At 31.2% G+C, this 19,647-nt stretch overlaps 2 protein-coding genes across 2 annotated transcripts; both read right to left on the reverse strand.

Moving 5' to 3' along the window:
* On the reverse strand, window positions 5,114–7,215 carry LOC109347412 (60S ribosomal protein L30-like). The gene is made up of 5 exons (XM_019587252.1): window positions 7,079–7,215; window positions 6,884–6,989; window positions 6,439–6,540; window positions 5,434–5,502; window positions 5,114–5,348 (listed from the first exon to the last, which is right to left on the reverse strand). Exons 1-5 carry the CDS (start codon window positions 7,097–7,099, stop codon window positions 5,308–5,310), a joined length of 339 nt encoding a protein of 112 aa, XP_019442797.1. The 5' UTR covers window positions 7,100–7,215; the 3' UTR covers window positions 5,114–5,307.
* LOC109347410 (T-complex protein 1 subunit zeta 1-like) lies at window positions 11,849–18,470 on the reverse strand. The gene is made up of 15 exons (XM_019587248.1): window positions 18,273–18,470; window positions 18,094–18,157; window positions 16,976–17,111; window positions 16,381–16,532; window positions 16,207–16,254; window positions 15,969–16,061; window positions 15,737–15,843; window positions 14,736–14,850; window positions 14,518–14,604; window positions 13,471–13,675; window positions 13,244–13,338; window positions 12,791–12,859; window positions 12,605–12,712; window positions 12,371–12,489; window positions 11,849–12,209 (listed from the first exon to the last, which is right to left on the reverse strand). Exons 1-15 carry the CDS (start codon window positions 18,404–18,406, stop codon window positions 12,134–12,136), a joined length of 1,608 nt encoding a protein of 535 aa, XP_019442793.1. The 5' UTR covers window positions 18,407–18,470; the 3' UTR covers window positions 11,849–12,133.

Genomic DNA, 19,647 nt, shown 5'->3' on the forward strand with positions numbered 1-19,647 from the left:
TATCTTCTACAAGCATTAAATATGTTTTACTACATGTAGGTATATGAATATGTTGTATGTGTGATCATTTTACAAGAGACAATGATGAAAATGTTCAATGCAAGTATGAAAGGTTGCCACCTATGGATATGGACTTTGTTAACATAGATATGAAGACATTGTTCATTTAGTGCGGTTATCATGACTATAAAGCTATATATTGGCTTAATTGCAAAGATTCTTATTTGGAAATTGATTTAATGTTGATACAAAAAAGATAAAGATATCAATGACATGGTTGTTGCATTGTTAGAGTCAAAGAAGGGCAATGACAACAGTACGAAAGATACATATACTTTGAATATCCAATGTTAGATGTTGAAGATGATAGTGATGTTGAAATGGGTAGTTTGCTTGAAGAACATACAACTAAAGAAGTACCCGATTTTGCACATGAATAAGTACCTGACTTTGGAGCTGAAGATGTACTTGAAGCACCTGAAAATGTACATGAATAAGTAGTTGAAGAATGGAGCACTAACAAGAAAAGAACACTGATGAAGAGAAAATTAAGCAGAAAGAATAAGTCAACCACAAAATGATAGAACCCCAAGGAGAAAATGCTAATAATCAATTTTATGTGGTTGCATATGTTGTGGTAGATTCGGAGACCAAAGACAATTGGAATTGGTTTCTAGGACTTCTGGAACAAGCTTTTGGTTCCCAATACATGTATAGTTGGGATTTTGTGTCACATCAATAGAAGGAAATGAAATCCGTCATCGCTGAGGTTATGCTACATGCACACCACGTAAAATGTGTAATGTATATTTGAAAAAACTTCATCAAATCTTTTAAGGGCAAAGAGTTGAGAGGAGTTGTGAATTAGCCAAATGTGCAATAGTTGGGAAATTTAACATTGGAGTGCCAAAAATGAAGGACAAACATCTAATGACATGAACTTATGTGAACAATCTTGAGCCTAGCTCATAGGTGAAGGCATATTATAGTCATTGGTTCAAAGTGGATAACATCACCAACAACATGTGTGAAGTTTGAAATGCAAAAATAGTTGAATATTGTAATAAACCTATTTTAACTATGTTTGATGAATTAAGATGATACATTACGAGGAGGATGAGACAACACAAGATAACTAAGAAAAATTGGAAACAGAAGTTGCTACTTGTCCAACAAAGAAAGTTTGAGAAAATAAAAGTTGACAGTTTCAAGTGGATGTCAACATGAATAGGAAATATAAACATATAAGATAAAACATAGGTCAATCAAATTTGGGGTTAGTTTGACAAACCAAATATGCACATTCCAAAAATGAGAATTCAGTGGCATGCCTTGTGAACATATTATTGCAACAATTGTATTCGACAATGAAAGTCCAGAAGACTACATACATCATTGGCTAACAGTAGGTGCTTTCAATATTTTTTATTTAGATGACATTAACCCAATTAATAGTCAAGAGTTATAGGTTACTAAAAATCAATATCCAAAACAAAATCCACCAAAGCTCAAGAGGCAAATTGGAAGAACTAAGAAGCATAAAAAGAGATATTTGAATTCAGAAGCTACACTTGGTGATTCACAAAAATTGCAAAAAGGTTATGGAAGACAATTTGTCAAAAATGCAATGAACAAAGACATTATGGAAAAATATGTAAAGTTCCATAAAAAAGAAATAAGGGTAAGAATAATGAAACCAAGGTAGAAGACATGCAACATGACTTATTTTCAACATAAGTAATTTATAAAACTAGCTATATCTCAACTATTTCCCTCATCTTAAATATCTATTAAATGAAACTGTATATGCATTTTGTTTGTGGGAAAGTCTGTTTGGTTAATCTAAAACTAGAACTATCACACAACCTACAAATCCACGTGGTGTGATATAAGTAATTAGGGATGACAATAAAAACTGATCTTATGGGTACTCGTCCGAACCGAACCTGAATTTAACGGGGGAAACCCGATATGATTGGGTTCGGGTTTACCCGGGTTTAAATTTCAGGTTCGGGTTCGAGTTTGGTATAGCAAAGACTCTGACACGAACTCGCCCAAAAATAAGGTAATTCAATTTAAAATTGAAATTTCTATCATTTGTCAATTGTTTTTAATTTCTAATGTTACTTTACATTCTATTGGATCTTCAAACATAAAAGAAATGAAATAATACAAGAGAAAATAGAAATGTTAGAGTAAAATTACACAAAAATAATATCATATTTTCCTTAATACTTTATTATTTCGGGGTTTTTTCGGGTTCGGGGATGACATTTTTATTTTCAACCCCGTTGAGTTTGGGTTCAGATTTTGAATTTCAGATTCAGATTTAGGTACGTGCAAACCCGACCCCGACTCGCCTCGTTATCATTCCTATACGCAATGATGTTAGTAAATATCAAATATGGGGACTTAATTGGGGCATAATATTACCTTTAGGTACTAAAATAGTTACTTCTATTTGTTTCGGTTTGAAGATGACACAACATAACCACCTATAATACCACTTGTTTTAAGGATAGACACTACAAACCCAGAACAACAAAATGCTTTCCAACCTCAATTTATACCAACAACACATCTTTTAAGGTTCAGACCACCAAAAACTACGAGAAAATATGCTAATAAGCAAGGAATGATCCATCTGATTTGATGTATTTTATTTTGTTGACGTCTTTTTTTTATAGAACTATTGTAATAGGTATATATAACATGTCTGTTCACTTTCTATCTTCATGGGAATATTGTATTGGATAAATATAATGTTTGTAATGGATATAATATTTTCTTTATATGTTATACATGATGGAGGTTTTATTTGCATCATTAAGGCCATTGGTCATAATAACCTCAAAACATGAACAAACAATATCATAATTTCATTTAATTGATAATCAATTTTGAATATATAAAAATTATGTAACACTTCAACCTTGATATGTGATCTCCCTAAACCCATAAATTTATTGAGTGTGATACCCTTTAAGTTTAAATACTCATGCAATATTTTATTCCCTCGAAATGAAGCCTCCGTCACTCAAACCCATAACTTGAGGGACTTATAGTCATTAATTCCATTAAGTTGTCACCACTAAGCTAATAAGGTTGCTTGTTATCATTGTGTAAGATAGCATTCACTAAATAGTGTAACAACTATATTGAGCAATCGTATAAGTAAATTTGTGAAGAATCCAAATAAAATACATGGCAAGAAGCAAAAGACCATAACACTAAGAAAAGAGAGTAAATGTGAAAGGACTGTATCTATGAAGCTTACTCAATTTAAGCAATATGATGCACTAAAATTATAATGATAGATGATGTGCTTCCATTTAAGATTATATTGTTGAGAATCTTTGAGTTTAAAACTTTTATGAGTGAGGCTCGACTACAATTCAAAGTTCCTAGTCGTGTGACTATCGCTAAGGGTTGCATGCAATTCTATAGAAAAGAAAAAGTATTGTTGAAATCTTTGTTGGAATTTAATCATCAAATAGTTTGATTTACAATTGATACATGGACTTCTATTCAAAACAAATTTGCCATATTTGCTTAGAGATATAGATGATTGGAATGGTACTACCCTTTTGTTGAATATACTTTTATCAAAATAATATATTTGATCATAGAATTGTATTAAATTATTGATATTTGTTGCTGGTGAAATGTATTCATATATTGTCTTGCAAACTTGTACTTCTAGATTTGTAATTGGAAGCTTGCAGAACAACATAAGCATTGGTCATTGGTGGACTAGTAGTTTAATTATTTTCTTTAGTTGTTTTGAAGGTTGTGGAACTTGCTTTAGTGTTCTATGTAATACAATTAGATCCACATTTGTTTGCACATTGCATTACTCTTTTGTAAAGCTTTTGAATGTGCATTGAAACTTTGGATTGATGTAGAATTTTTTATTATAAAAAACATAAAAAAATATAGATCGAATCAAACTAAATCATTCATGTTTAGTTCGGTTTAATTTTTACAATAAAATGTACCGTTACTGAAAACTATAAATGGAAGCTATACCATCATTACTAAAAACTTAAGAATGTTTATTATTCTTATAGTGTTTACATGTTTATATATTTAAAAGTGAAGTCTCAAATTATATTGTATTATAAATGGAAGTTCAATATGAATGAGAGATTTAATAAATCAGTTATGTTAAAAATGTATAATGAATTTGACACCACATATTGATTTAAACATAAGACATTAAATCAATAAATTCAACCTGGACAAATCAAATGTATTAGAAAATTTATACATGAAATAACATATACTTAAAAATAATTAAAAACTATTAAAATATAAATAATTATTTTTTATTATTATATGAGCTATCCTGATTCATTTATGAATGATAGGAAAAATTATGCTCATAAAAGTTGAATGGATATTTGTTGTCCCTATCCAATTAGAAAGTGACACTTAATTAAAAAAATTATAAAAATATAAATTAACATTTTTATATTACTTAATATTTAATTGATTATGGATATGGAAATATTTTTTTTTTAGGACATGCAATCCTTGTTCATAGGAAGATAATTTTGTGTAGAAAAATGCTCAGGCAAACTATAAAGAAAGAATGATGAGTAGAAAAACTGAAAATATTTTATCTAATATCTTTTGCATTACTAAACAGTCCTTAAACGAAAATTGATTTACTATAACACACTCACAAGCCTTATGTGCTTCGACTAAAAAATTATTTGAAGAAATATAACACCAATTTGTTTTAGGATAATAGGACTGAGACTTTAATTTAACAGCCAATAACATTCATTAACAAATTTTCTAAGATATGAAACCTTCAACCATTATCATTAAATTTACAAAGAATAAAATGTATGCACAAATGATTGATGTATAAATCTTCACACCGACATTAGATAAATATTACACTCATTTACGAAACTCGTAACCAAAAACCATTAAGGAGTGGACTTCCCTTATTATATACATGCTTAATAAAACAATGTAGTTTTTACCCAATGTCATGTTAGTTAATTGTGCAGATATAAACACAAACCAAATCAAGTGATAAACTCTAATTTCCAACAGAAAAATGTCATTGAATATAGTCCCTATATATAATCAAAAAGCATTTTAAGAAAAACAAAACTGCATAATCAAAATTACTTGGTGCACAATGAGGTTGAATATTGGAAAACAATAACAGCACAAACAAATAGATAGTGTAAGACTAAACTAGATTTTCTTTCAACAATGTCTGAACCAATTGAAAAGAGCATCAATCAAACTTTTCTAATGACAAAAAAAGGAGGACTTGATACAATTTTACTGCTCAGAAGGCAATGTCTTAATGATATCCGAGTCGCCTGAAAATAACATCAAATACAATTAGAAAAACAGATAACATAAAAATAGTTGTTAATATTTAAATAGTTGAACAATATCAGATACCAGGATCAACAATGCTGAGGCAGCACACTCTGTAATATTTGCCGCATGCGGTACCCAAATCCACATTGTCTATACACAAGGAAACATTTTGTTAGAGAATAAAGATACTATTAGAATATAAGAGCAACAAAAGATTGACATGTTTAAGTCCTTGACAACGCTACTAAATCCCAGTGCATTCGATAACTAACAGAATAGTACTTAAGAAAAGGAAAACAGAAAGAAATGCAGAAAGGACTGAGCCCAATTCTACATGATATATATATATAATTATTGCAATATCAAAGCAATAGTTCAAATGATCTGTCCAATATAAAAAGTGTGGTCTACTGCGCAAGGATCCCACCAAGTGGAGTCTAAGAAGGGTAAACATACGCAACCTTACTCCACAAGTAGAAAAACTGTTTTCACGATTTGAAAACGGGACGTCTTGGACTCTTGGTCACTACGAGGCAACCTTATGGTTGTGTCGAGGCTCACCATCTTTTCATGTTTCATATTGACTATAAGCGTAAATTCTGTCACCTCAAGATTATAACTCATAAGCAAATCCTAGGTCACACAACTTTTGACAGGTAGTAGCCATTTCCATGGGCTAGAATATGACTTTGACAGTAGGGCAAATCATAAAATTCATCCAGGAAGGGGATTTAATATAACTCAAGAATCACAAGGGCCAATTCAAGAGTTTTTTATCAAGTGAAGTACTAGTCATTTGAGCTGGCCTATATTATGGGCTTGATGTATAATAAATAAGATAAATAAACCAATTCATCGTAGTTACCTAAATGTTGATGGATGAAGAATACAAATAATCAAATACAGCCATAATACTTAAGTGAAGAAAAGACCACGACTGTATAAACAATGTTCCTATATCCTAAGTTCCTAACCGCAACATTTAAAGATTGTTTATGAATAGAGGCATTGGTTAAACTCTCTAAACAAACATGTATGCAGCCTTATCTATTACTTAAACATTAAAAAGCCGACGGGAGAACTTACTTCCATTATAATGGTGAACTCCAACTTTTGCCAACATAGCATAGTACTCAATTTCTGACTTTCTCAATGGTGGGCAATTGTTGGCAATGATAATCAATTTCCCTGCAAAGAGTTTAAAAAAAATTATTATAAATTCTATACAATTAGCAAAATCCAAAATCCACAATAGTTAAAAACAGCTACAAATCACAATAATCAGAGTTCTAGTAACTCCAAATAGGTTCCAATCTCCAGTGTACAAAACACAAAACCCTCAGCATTATTCCCACATCAACAACAACCAACATCTAAAAATTCATAACCTTATAATACAAGCAATGCAAAAAATTTAACATTTCTTCCAATATTAACCAATAAAATAAATCAAAACACACCCATTAATTAAATTGAGCTCAGAAAGTGTAAGAATCACACAAAAATATGAAATTATTATAAAAAAAAGTACCTTTGGAAGACCTAAGGGATTTGAGAACAGTTTTGTAACCTAAGGTATATTTTCCACTCTTCATCACAAGAGCGAGCCTGTTGTTAATGCTCTCATGGGTCTTCTTCTGCAAAAATTAATCAAAGAAACTTCTACCATTAAAATTTGTAACAAATGAGTAGAAATTTGAATTAGAAATATGAATTAGAAGATTACGGTTTTCTTTGCGGCAACCATGGTGGCTGAGGAAAATAAAGAAGAAATTTTTTTGAAATGAGAAACCCTAATTAGTGGAATGATTATATAAAATTAACGGGTTTTTGTTCCAAAATTGGGCCTGAAATGCAAGGCCTAGTTATTATAGTTATAGAACATGAATTGCAAGGGTTTTGATGAAAATAACTTTTGTTAATGATAACCCTCACCTTTTTAGTTAAAGCTCATTTTTGTGTACGTTGTTGTCATTTTCAACAATTGTCGCACTTAGAAATTGAATCTTTAACCTTTTAATCAATCTAAGGATTTAGTAGGCTTTATATCACTAGACTAATAGTTTGTTGGTAAAATAATAATAATAACTTTTATTTGTTTTGTGTTTATTATAGTGAATCTTAAAAACTCCCAAATGATTAAGAAAAGTTTAGAGATTACTTTCATGTTTTAGAAATTTATTAGACATGCTTTATACTTTAAATATACTCTTAATTATTATTTAAGGTAAAAATACATGTATTGACAATGTATATAGATTATATACTCCCATTGCATCATTCATTATTCATATTTAACTAGAGGTGTCAATATGGGCATTGCCCGCAAAAAAATGCGGACAGGGCATGGTATTTTTGCCTGTTAGCCCATATTGCCCAATCCATTTGCCCGCTTTATTAGCAGACATTTTAAACGGGCTGCTCGCAAGCATTATATTCAACCCCTTAAAATTTTAATTTTGGCCCAGTGGCCCAAATTCCTTTACATTATTACATATTTATGTTTATAATTTGCAATTCCTTTTATTTCACTCACAGCTAAAGTGTTAGTGTTCTACACTTCTACATCAATCCAATCTTCCATCTTCAATTCTTCATTCACTCACCACACACCCAATTCTCTTCTTTCTTATTTTATTTTCACTCCATTCATATTTCACTTCCATCTTCATTCTTCAAAGCTCAACACGTTCCATCTTCGTTTTCACTTCTTCTTCCTTCAACTCTCATTAGCATTCACTATTGTTGCTTTTTTTTAATGTAAACAGGAAAATGTCTGTGGGCCGCCCGTTAGCCCGTTTTAAAACGGCAGGGCATGACTTTTTGTCCATTAACCAATTGCGGGCATGCCCAGTCCGCTTAAATAATTGCGGGCATTTGCAGGCGCATGCTATATTTAACCACCATTGGCTCTTAAAAAAATTCTAAATGAATAATAGATAATATAATGATTATCCATAAATACTTATACCGATAGTGCATAAATATTATACTATTATTATTTTTTTCCTTTTCACCTCATCCATAAACCTCATCCGTTCATTTCACTTTAATGTAGTTTCAAATGTTCATTAAATAATGTTATTTTAATTAAATTATATGAAAATTTTAATATATTTAATGATTCTTTAAATTATGAGCCAATAAAGGTGTTAAAATGAGCTATTCGAACGGGTTCGGGTTAGTCCATATCGGGTTCGAGCTAAATTGGGTTAGACTAAAAAGTTCGAATACAATTTATGCACATCAAATTGTAGTCCAAACCCGTCCTAAGCGGATTGTGGCGAGCGACCCATATAACATTAAAAAATTATTTTAAATTTTAACTTACTTAATATATGTAATTTGATATTAATGTATAACTTTTTTAACATACTTTCTATGCCCAATACAACCAAAATTATAGATTCAATGTCTTATTTTTTAGTTAAGACGTGAAGTCCACATAGATAATTTTTAACATAATTCATTTATTAAATATCTCATTTTATTAGCCTATCACTCTATAACATAATATAATTTGGACTTCACTATAATATATAAACTTTTAGACACTATAAAAAATATTATCCTTTGTATGTTATTTATCAACCTTTTTATTATGAACTATTATATTAAATTTGGTTATGTAAAGTTCTTTATAAGGAAAAATTATGTTGTCTTTTAGTTTTGTTGCAAAAGTTATTTTCTTTATTATGTTTTTGTTGTAGAAGTGAAATATAATTAAGTACACAATTAAGAAATGAAAAATGAATCTATATGGTTTAATGTCTTTTAATTTGTTTTTGATTTATTATTCTTTATTGGACTTAAAAGAATATTATGCAAAATAGGAAAAATAATATAATGTTTAACTTTATAACATTATTATAATTTATAAATATTTATGGTATAGACATTACTCTAATTTTTATTCAAAGTTCATAACATAATATTTATTATCTATTTTTTATTATAAGTTGTTTTGTAAAATAATTTTTATCTAAGGCTTATTACCAAGCTAAACGTTCCAAAAAAAAATTAAAAAATAAGGAAAAGTAGGTAGCCCGAGCCCGTCCGGGTAAGCCCGATTTTCGTATAGTCTGACCAGTTTGGGCTAAAAAGTCCGGTTGCAATAAAAAATATCTAAAATGATATCCAAACCCTATAAACTTTTGGGATTTGACGGGTCGGGCAACCGGGCTGGGCCGTTTTGAGACCTCTACAGGTGAACATGGGTTAGGTTTGGACAAATTAAGATTAGTCCTTACTCGACCCTAAATATTGGTCGAGTAATTTTTCTGAACCCAGACTCAGCCCTAGACCCGAACCTAATTATCAATCGGGTCAACCTTTAAACTTAAACCCGACCCTAGACTCGATTAGATATAATGCTTACTCATTTTAGATAAAGTCTTCTCAATATTATTTATTATTATGAATATGCAATTTTACATATAAAATATAAAATGACAAATCTATATATATATTGTAAATCATATATAATGAAAAAACTAGAGAATCGTTGATACTTTCAACCAAAAAAGTGAAATTACTCTTTATCATTTCAAAAGAGACACATACAAAACATGATGAGTGAGTCACCATAGGATAAATTAGGACAGATCATGTTTGGTCCCTACCCATCCCTAATTTGAAACCAAATTCAACCCTAGACCCAATATGACCCGACCCATTCAGGCCTAATCATGATCTGGTCGTACTGGGTGGGTAGGTAGGGCCTACTTTAAACTATGTAACCTTAAACACATAAAAAATATATGAAAGGAAATATTTGTGAAGTCTCACATATTACTCCACCCTAATTCATTCAAATTTTAATTTAACTAGAGACGGAGAAAATAGTCACATGAGTAAACAACTATTACATGTATATCAAATAATTATTTTTTACTTTCCATTCATACCATGGAATAATTGCACCTTTAAGTTTGGTTCTTCTATGTCATATATTAAATATTGAGATAACAATGTATTCTTTGTGTAATTATTCATAAGTTATATTTTAAAAAGTTTTGTTATCCCTAAATATAAAACATTTTTTATATCTAATAAGTATTAAATAATACATACTAAACATATCTTCAATAATTACATTATATATTTATTACTTCCTCATTATTCCAACAAATCTTTTAATTTCTTAATAATAATGAACAAATGGATAATTGTGGAATGTTATCCTATTTTTTTGATAAGTTTAAGAGACAAAACTATTTTTGTCAACAAGGAGAAACATCGACAAACCTTTGAAAAGTTCAAAGAGGACCTTAGCAATTGTTACCCTTTTAAAAAAGAATAATGTTATATCTTCCTACAAAAAAAATCTTTTACATGTTATTGTCCCATTAATAATGTTATAAATTGAGTAATTGACATGTTTTTTTACTGTCCCCTCTACTTAATGTTGTTCCTAGAGTGGGTGACCTATTTGTGTTGCTATCTACACTTCAGTGTTAATGAGGTTTGACTTTACTTTCATTGTTTTGCTTTTTATTTGACGTGTTTTTTTAATTTATACTAATTTCTCCCCTTCTAGGCTTACTCACTACATTAATTTCTTCCATGTTTTTCTTGTGCTAAATGTAGCCAAATACGTATTATATTAACTATTTTTTTTTTATTCTTTTTATTCCTAATATAACATGTAGTACAATATAGTATTATTTATATATTTTTGTTCTCATGTTAATTTTTCATTCCTATTTTTTTGTTATTACTTGGATTTCATTATTTCAATACCATTTTTTATGAATTTAATTTATTACTATTTTTAAACTTAATTAAAACGAGGAAGTCATCTACAAGACTACAACCAATACATACTTTAAAAGGATGAATATTAAAATCCAAATTCTAATGAGTCACAAGTGTCATATATGGAGTATTCATAAATAGATTTGGGCAATAATATCATGGATCTTTAAACCCAAAACAATTTCCTAGGGAAGTAATGAACGTGACAACATGGCATAATTTGCACCATGATGATCTTTCAAAAAATGCCCCTCATAACCTTTAAGGTTTGTTTGTGAGTTAAATTTTGAAGGAAAAAAAAGAAAAAAAAAAAAAGACTTAGAGTAATCTCACAAATGTATCTCATAACTTCCGAACCTTCCATTTCCATTCTTCTCCAAAATCCAACCTCCAAACAAACCCTTAATAACCAATAATATGATCACATATATTTCAAATGTCCCTCTTCAATCTCTCCATAAAAAACTAAAGATTTAAAAATAAAAAAATGTTAAATAATTTAACATAAGTTGTGAAAATTGGTGATCTAGGGATTTTGTTAGATGAATGAAGAGAAAGTTTGGAGAAAAAATAAATTTGTAAAATACAATTTAAAGTAGATGAATAAGATGTACCTAAAAATAATAATGAATAATTATAGGATTAGTTTCTTTCTAATAATAATAAATCCATTGTGATCCCATCATAAATTGATTTTCATTCATTAGCCACAGCCAATAACTCCTCACACACAAATTAAAACAATCATCTTTTAAAGCTGCATATGATTCACCAAACAAAAGAAGTGTAGCAAAAACACCAAAACAGCTTCAGCTAGACACAATAATTAAGCATACTGAACATGGACCCAAAATTTAGTCACAAACTAATATTACAAAGTCCTTAAAAGAGTGAAAAACAAAAGGCAACAAAGGGAATCTCAACATTTTAATTAAACATAGCTGTCATATTTCCAACATTCTGGAACTACATAAATTCGCGGCACAGCCGATTCAAAAGAAGCTTCAAGCCAATAATATAAAATCTAAGTCGGCTTCCGCATGTTACGTCCAGCGCGAATAACTTCATCCACCAATAGCAATTGAGATGCTATAACTGGTCTGTATAACATTGAAGGATAAAAAAACATAAGAAACCGAAAACAGATGATATTTTCAAGCACATGAAAATTTGAGTTTCATACTAGTGCCAAAACCAAGCAAGAGGAAATGAAGGATGATAAAAGAACATTGATAATGTTAACAAGTGAACTCAACCATACCCTGAGTTTATGATTTGGCGCTTTACAGAGTAGTTGTCGAAAATACCCTCCAGTTGAGGGTCTAACGGCTCTCCGGTGTTTTGGTTCAATCCCACAATATTCCCTCTGTCATGTTCTCCCTGCAAATAGAATCAGCAAGAATGATATTAATCTGCATTGTGCTTCATAAGAACTTGACTACAAAATGACAGTGGGAGATTGAAGAAATGAGCACAAATTCAACGGAAGAATTACCTCAAGAGCAATAATCACATCTTGAGTGTCAAGCCCAGAGTTCTCAGCAAGTGTCTTGGGCACAACAAGAAGTGCATCGGCAAAAGCCTCAACACCAAGTTGGGCACGCTGTTTCAACATTGAAATCAGTATTTGACAATTAAAGATCAATAAAAACATGGAAAACATATGGGACATTCATATTACCCCTTTAACTGTTTTTTTAACTTCATTCACCAAATATTGTCTAGCAGCAACTTCAAATGCACCAGCACCCTGAACACAGGAAAGGAAATACACCTCATGTCTATCACAAGCACCACAATAATAAAAGGTTCAGGCCAAATTTCACAGCTAAATTATAAAAAGGACATTATTGCTTGGAGCCAAGGCATTGTCCTGATTTACTTTCCTATTATTGACGACTAGAAACTAGTGGATTTACTTAGAGATCAAAGAAAAATGACAATGAGGAATCCAGCACTAAAGCTAAACCATCTTGTTTGCTAGCAGAAATTCATTCAATTGTGGAATCCAGCACAAAACATGTATTAAATTATTACTATAACAAGTGCATGGACGTGATCAAAACAAACAAAAAAGTTGCACAACATGAAATCATATTTTATAGATAATTAAGAGTTTCAAAAAATAACTTACCAAAACAACAGATTCATCTTCTATGGTATTCTTGACTGCCCTCAAACCATCACGAACAGCATCTTTAATCTGAGCTATTGTGTGGTCATTAGGACCTGTACCATTATGACAGCATTTGATATTGTCTCAAGTTAGCACCAAATATGTACAAACATCATGCAAAAATAATAGCACAAGGATCTGCTTGACAAACCCACTGCAGGTAGAAGGACAATGTAGTGATGTACCTTTAATCAAGATTGTGCATGAATGAGGATTCTTCACATTCTCCACAAATGTATATTTCTCTTCACCAAGGACATGCTCATACACCAATCCAGCCCAACCAAGAGATTCAGAAGTCAAATCATCTACAGAGTTTACAGCCTCTCCTCCACAGGCCAAAACCAACCTTTCCATGTTTCTCCTCTTTGCTCTACGAAGGGCAATTATCTAAAATGACAAGGGAAAAAAGATCAGCAAAGAGAATACACAATAGAAAAATTGTGAACAAATGTAGGCAATAAGTTTATATAACAAGCAATATACAACTGGTGTCATGCCAGCAAGGTTGAGGACAGAAGAGAAAATAAAAAGTTAGAGAGGACTAGTTAGCTAGTTAGAGTGGGATATAAATAAGGGTAAATATGCATAGAAAAACTGATTCAACGAAATATTGTTTGTGAGAATTGAGCTATCGCTCAGTTGTACAAAGGAGTAACCCTTGGAGCAGAGTCTTCCTCCGTGTTCTGGAAATTTCTGTCAATTTATACAGACACATTCTACTCCAATTTATACAGTGCATAACCAACTTGCATCCTTTTGGATAGGTTTTTATGCATTAAGAAGTACATTTGAGGCACTTCAAACTGGATTTTGCCCTTTTCAACAAAAAAGGCACACAGCTATATGTGAACCAGATAGGCACCCACTCGGCTGGCACACAGGTATGCTGCAATTTTCATCATATAGGTGGGTCATAGGTCTTCTTATTCTCCCTGGGGGGAAGAATTTATCCAACCATTAATCCTCATCCCAAAATAACCCTAGCTACGGGAGTTATTTTAGTCAGAGACCCGGAGTACATCGTTTTTTCTTCTAAAATCACTGTTAAAACTCTGTAGACAAATTATATTCTTTCAAAATATTACATCTCTACAATGAAATACCAAAAGTGTGACAATTTCTAAGGAATATTTATAATTTTATACATGAGGTGGTCATTTTCACACTACTTACAAATTTTTCAACAAAAATCTAACTGAGAATGTATGACATAATGATGTACTACTTACTCCTTCCCTAGCAAGCAAGTCCAGTGATGGGGGATCAATTCCTTTTTGGTTGATGACAACAAAATTGCTATCATTATCAGAACAAACCTGCACACACATTATAAATAGGAGGCGATTTGACAAATCAGCTAGATAAAGCTACAATAATGGGTATATAGGTAGGCTAAATCTTACAAAGTATCATGTGTATAAATCAATACAAAATAAATGTTTCCTACCTTATGTTTCAGTTCAATAATCTTTTTAACTCTTTCATCAACCTGACGCCTTTCAGCTGTGACCATGGCCTCTCTCTGTTCAGCATTTGAGTAAAAAAAGCCTGCATTTACTTCACTGAGAGAAGAAATATTAACTTCATTATGCTCACATGATAAAGGAAATACAGAAATAGCTTTGCCTTTTAGTACATTTAGTTTGGTTTATTTTACCATAAAAACTTAGGAATAAGAGTAAACATAAAATTCAGACTAATTGATAAAATATATTCAGCGGGTACTCATTTTGACATTTAGTTTATTCAGTGGACATAAAAGTTAGACCAAGGTGCAAAAACTTTCATCTAGATGTACTGAATTTCAGATATAATATATTGTTCTACAAAGAAAAGAAACCAGAGTCGCCAAAATGAAGGCTAGTTGATTTTAAGGCAGCAGACACCCACCACAGGGAAAAGAAATTCAAGATTAGTTGTTTTCATATATAAATTTCAACATTATGTACTGCTATATAATGGACTTGCTTGTGTCAATGCAAGAAGATTTAAATATGCTAGTGTCATGAAACACACTGTCATGAAAGACACCTATGAATGTGTCCATTTAGTCATATTTTATTTAACTTTTTATTTATTAACAGACAAGATAATAACAAAAGAATTAGACCTAGTGGAAAAGATTGGATAACCATAAAGAAGTGAAACGAATTTAAATGCAAAGAACATGATTGTCAGTCATACATATGAGAAAGGGAAAAAAAATTTGGTACTACCAAGGGTATCCCCTCACCCTTTTTGGGTAAGGAACTAATCCCTTTCAGGGTGCGTGACTTTCCCTCCTAGCAAGTGTTGCTCCCAGGAATCAAACCCTTGACCTTTTGGTCATCCTGGGATCTAGTGGGGCCTTACCCCTCTAGTTGGTTATCCTGAGATCTAGTTGGTCTAGATATAATAAAACTTGAGAAAGGAAATGGAAGAAGAGATAATAAAATATAAATTTAGTACCTTTTCTCATACTCCAGAGACACATTACATGTCAAGATATAGCAATTCTCTGCATGACGCTTCATATCAGGGTGCCTGGAGCCATGATCAAGAACAAGACCTTCAACCTAGAAGATAACATAGATGAACTGATTTAATGCAAAAGAGCGCTTAATAGATAGCATACATAAATGTAACAAATAAAGTGCACCATAACTACATAAAACAGAGTATTTATACTAGTAGAACATACCAAACGTGTGTCAACATCAAACTTGTGGCGCATATGCATAATCTCCACCATAAACAGATCAATTGGTTCCTCAGGCTTCCGGATGCATAAAATCTATCATAATAGAACCATAGTTTACTAAAGCACAAGGCTGTAAGTTGTAAAATGTCCAACAAAATAACCCAATAAACAAAAAATATGTAAAGAAATTTTATGTTTACAGAACTTAAACAAATGTCAAAACCTCCATGCCACTCACCCCATTAACAACAATGTCGGTCAATTGATCTGCTAGTGCCTCATATAACTATAAAAGAAAATCAAATCAAATTATGATAAGAACATAATGCTCAATAAAAACTACGTTGAGTAGTTGTCAATAATACCAATGTAAGATCAATTCTCTCAAAAAAGATAAAATAAATTAAGATACCTTCGTCCTCAAGGTTGTTCTTGCTACCATCTTGAGAATCTCTCTGTCAGGCTCATCACCCATCACAACAGGAGTCTTAAACTTTTCAAGGAATTGTAGAGTTGCTCTTTTTGCAATCTCAAAACCATCAACCAACACCCGTGGATGCATACCTAAAAAATTCACACTTTATCTGAACATAAGTTGTGAAAGACAGACAAATAGGAAAGCAATAAATCAAAATGTTGATAAATTAATCCTCAAAAACATGGCAATGCAAAAGGTGATTCTTATCCTTCAGCTGGACTGGGGAAGGGAAACTGCCATTAGAGCTGAGTTAAGTGTCAAATGTCATTAAGAATATCAGATACCTTCTATTACCATTTCACCTACAATTACTAGGATATGAGCGCCTAACTAAATAAAACAGTCAACTAAATATTGACCATGTGAGGTTTCACAAAGTAAGTTAATGATTCATCACTTAAACTCCTTATTCTTTTGCCAAAAGCCCCAGAGTCTTCCTATAATCAATAAGCTGGGATTAGGTCTACAAAGAAGACCCTGAAGAAGATTCATTCATAACAATAATAGGTGCAAGGATTGAGTCACAAACCTTCATCAATGCGACGCTCAGATTGTTTCATAAGTTCACCAATGAATAGCACAGTAGAAGTTGTGCCATCTCCACTTATGTCATCTTGGGCCACAGCTGTCCTAGCAATCATAATTGCAGTTGGATTTTGGATTTGCTGCATAAAAACCCATAAATGGAAAGGATCAACATAATATTCCGGAAAACTTTCCAGAGTTTAATTCTGATGAATTTTCAGCATAACACAATCACTCAATCTATCTTGAAGACATCTCACTCAATGAGCTTCGCTATGTTAACAAAAAGAAATTATTCACTGCAAAGTTCAGTAGGTCACACAATGTGAATATTTGTGTTTGGATTATCTTATTCCTGTGTTCAAAAAAGCTTATAATAGAAAGCTCGCTGGGAGAACTTCTAAGGAAAAAAGAGATTATTTCTCAAAATTTAAACATTACCAAACATGCACATATGGCACCTATCTCCAAGAGAAAATGGAAGGAAACAAGAGAAAGTGAGAGAAAAAATGAACACTGTTTCAGGGAAAGAACTTCTGGTGTTAAGAAACTGCAAAATGATGAAAATGATGCTCCAATTCTATGATGATCAGTTCTCAGTATATCAAAGCAATGTTTTCAACTTCCGAAAACCGGGTATTTCATGATGAAAGATATAGTTAAACATTGTTACTGGTTATAGCTAACTATAACTACCCTCTCAGCTTCCGAAAACCAAATATTTCATAATGAAAGATAATTATGCAAACGCCTAATCAAGTAAGATATCAAGTAGTTGTATTTCTACATCATTACAATCAAATTAAGAGTTTAATATCTATGCACTGTGAGCACATTATCAACTATTAATTTGTTTGAGAGTCAACAATGGTTATGCTATCAGTGTATACATATTAAATCCTCAAATGAAATGCATCACACATCAACTGAAAAACCCAAAATAAAAAAAGGTGGCCCCAGTGCACTAGTCTCCCTCGATCCGAGAGGAGAGATGTACGCAGCCTTACACGATTTGAAATCATGACCTCCAAGTCACAAGGTAAGTAATATTATCATTACGCCGAGTCTCGCCCTCTAATATAAAATAAAACCCCAAAATGGAAAATGGGAAAAAAGAGTAACCATTTCTTTGAGAAGAGTGTTGCCATCTTTAGTGAGCTTAATATCGCCGGAACCACCAACCAACCTGATTAGTATTAAAACCAAAACGCGAGAAATTGATGAAAATATGAACTAATTAAAAAAAAAACAAAATTGAAAAAATAAATAAAATGGAAAAGGAAAAAAGAATAGGTCGTAACATTTTGATTGTTCCTTTGGGACCGAGATTGGTTTTGAGAACATCTTGTAAACCCTTGGCTGCATTGATGTTCATGTGAAGTGCCGCCGATTTGTTTAGAACTTCGGCATTAGGGTTCAATACTCTCACTGACATGTTTTTTTCTTTCTTCTGTTCTGTTTTGAACTTTGAAGAGAGAGAGAGAGAAAATGGAAATAGTGAAAAGTGAGAGCGATTTGATGAAAAAGATTCAAAGAAGTGGGTTTTAGGGGTTTCATATGGATTGGGCTTTGGTGGTTTCGGCCAGGCCCAACATGACTTCACCCATGTTAAAACATTTAATAATAATGTATCTTCTTATATCAGAAGATAACTTATCTCCTATAGCCCGCCACTAAAAATGTGACATGTATGCTATTTTGTTTATTGTTAAAAATATTTTTATAGAAAATGATGAAACATGACACATGTCATGATTTCACTGGCAGAAAGAGATAACTTATCTCCTTATACCATGAGATACTCCATTCCCTAAACATTTATACTTGGATGCATAACTACTATCATTTTTTTTTGGTTTTGGGGAGAAAATACAATTAGAGAAGAGATAGGTTTGTCACAAAAATATATTTACTTTATTATGTTAGTGAAGTATTCACATATTTTTTGTTGAACACATGGTAAATTTGCATAAAATATTTGTTACGAGTATTTATCTTTTCGTAAATAATTTAATGAATAACATAGTTGATAATATTTATCTTAAATAATATTATCTTGTTTTGATTTGAATTGTTATGTTTATTATAACGTTTATCCTAAGCTAACTTTGATAGTATATCATATTATAATCATTAATTATTTGAGTTAATCTTTAATAAAATTATCTCACTAAAATTATCTACATATGATATATGGTTATTGTTTGTGATTATCTTATATATTCTATCTACTTTGACGATAAAACTGAATTATTCCTAATCTTAAAAATAATTACACGAGAAATTTCATTATATATTTGAAGTATTTATATTTTTATTATACTTTACAAGTAATATATCATATATTATTTATATTATAACATTATCTTCTTTATGACTTTTGATTAAATGAATTATGATTATCATAATGTTAATAGTGAAATATTATGATAATAATATCTTACTTTCGTATCTTTACCCTTTATATACTTTTTTATCTCTTATCATTTATCTCTCTACAAATGTTTATCCATGTTATATATATTATTAAAGCTATAAAATTAGGAAATATATATATACCATATTATAGGTTTCAGATGCTTAATTTGATTTTCCTTTTTTATATACTAGCGTGTCGGCAGTCACTCTATGTCTACCGACCCGCTTTCTTATTTTTTAGTATTGACCAATTAATTT

This window comes from Lupinus angustifolius, chromosome LG05 (genome assembly GCF_001865875.1).
Source record: "Lupinus angustifolius cultivar Tanjil chromosome LG05, LupAngTanjil_v1.0, whole genome shotgun sequence".
NCBI classification, from domain to species: domain Eukaryota; kingdom Viridiplantae; phylum Streptophyta; class Magnoliopsida; order Fabales; family Fabaceae; genus Lupinus; species Lupinus angustifolius.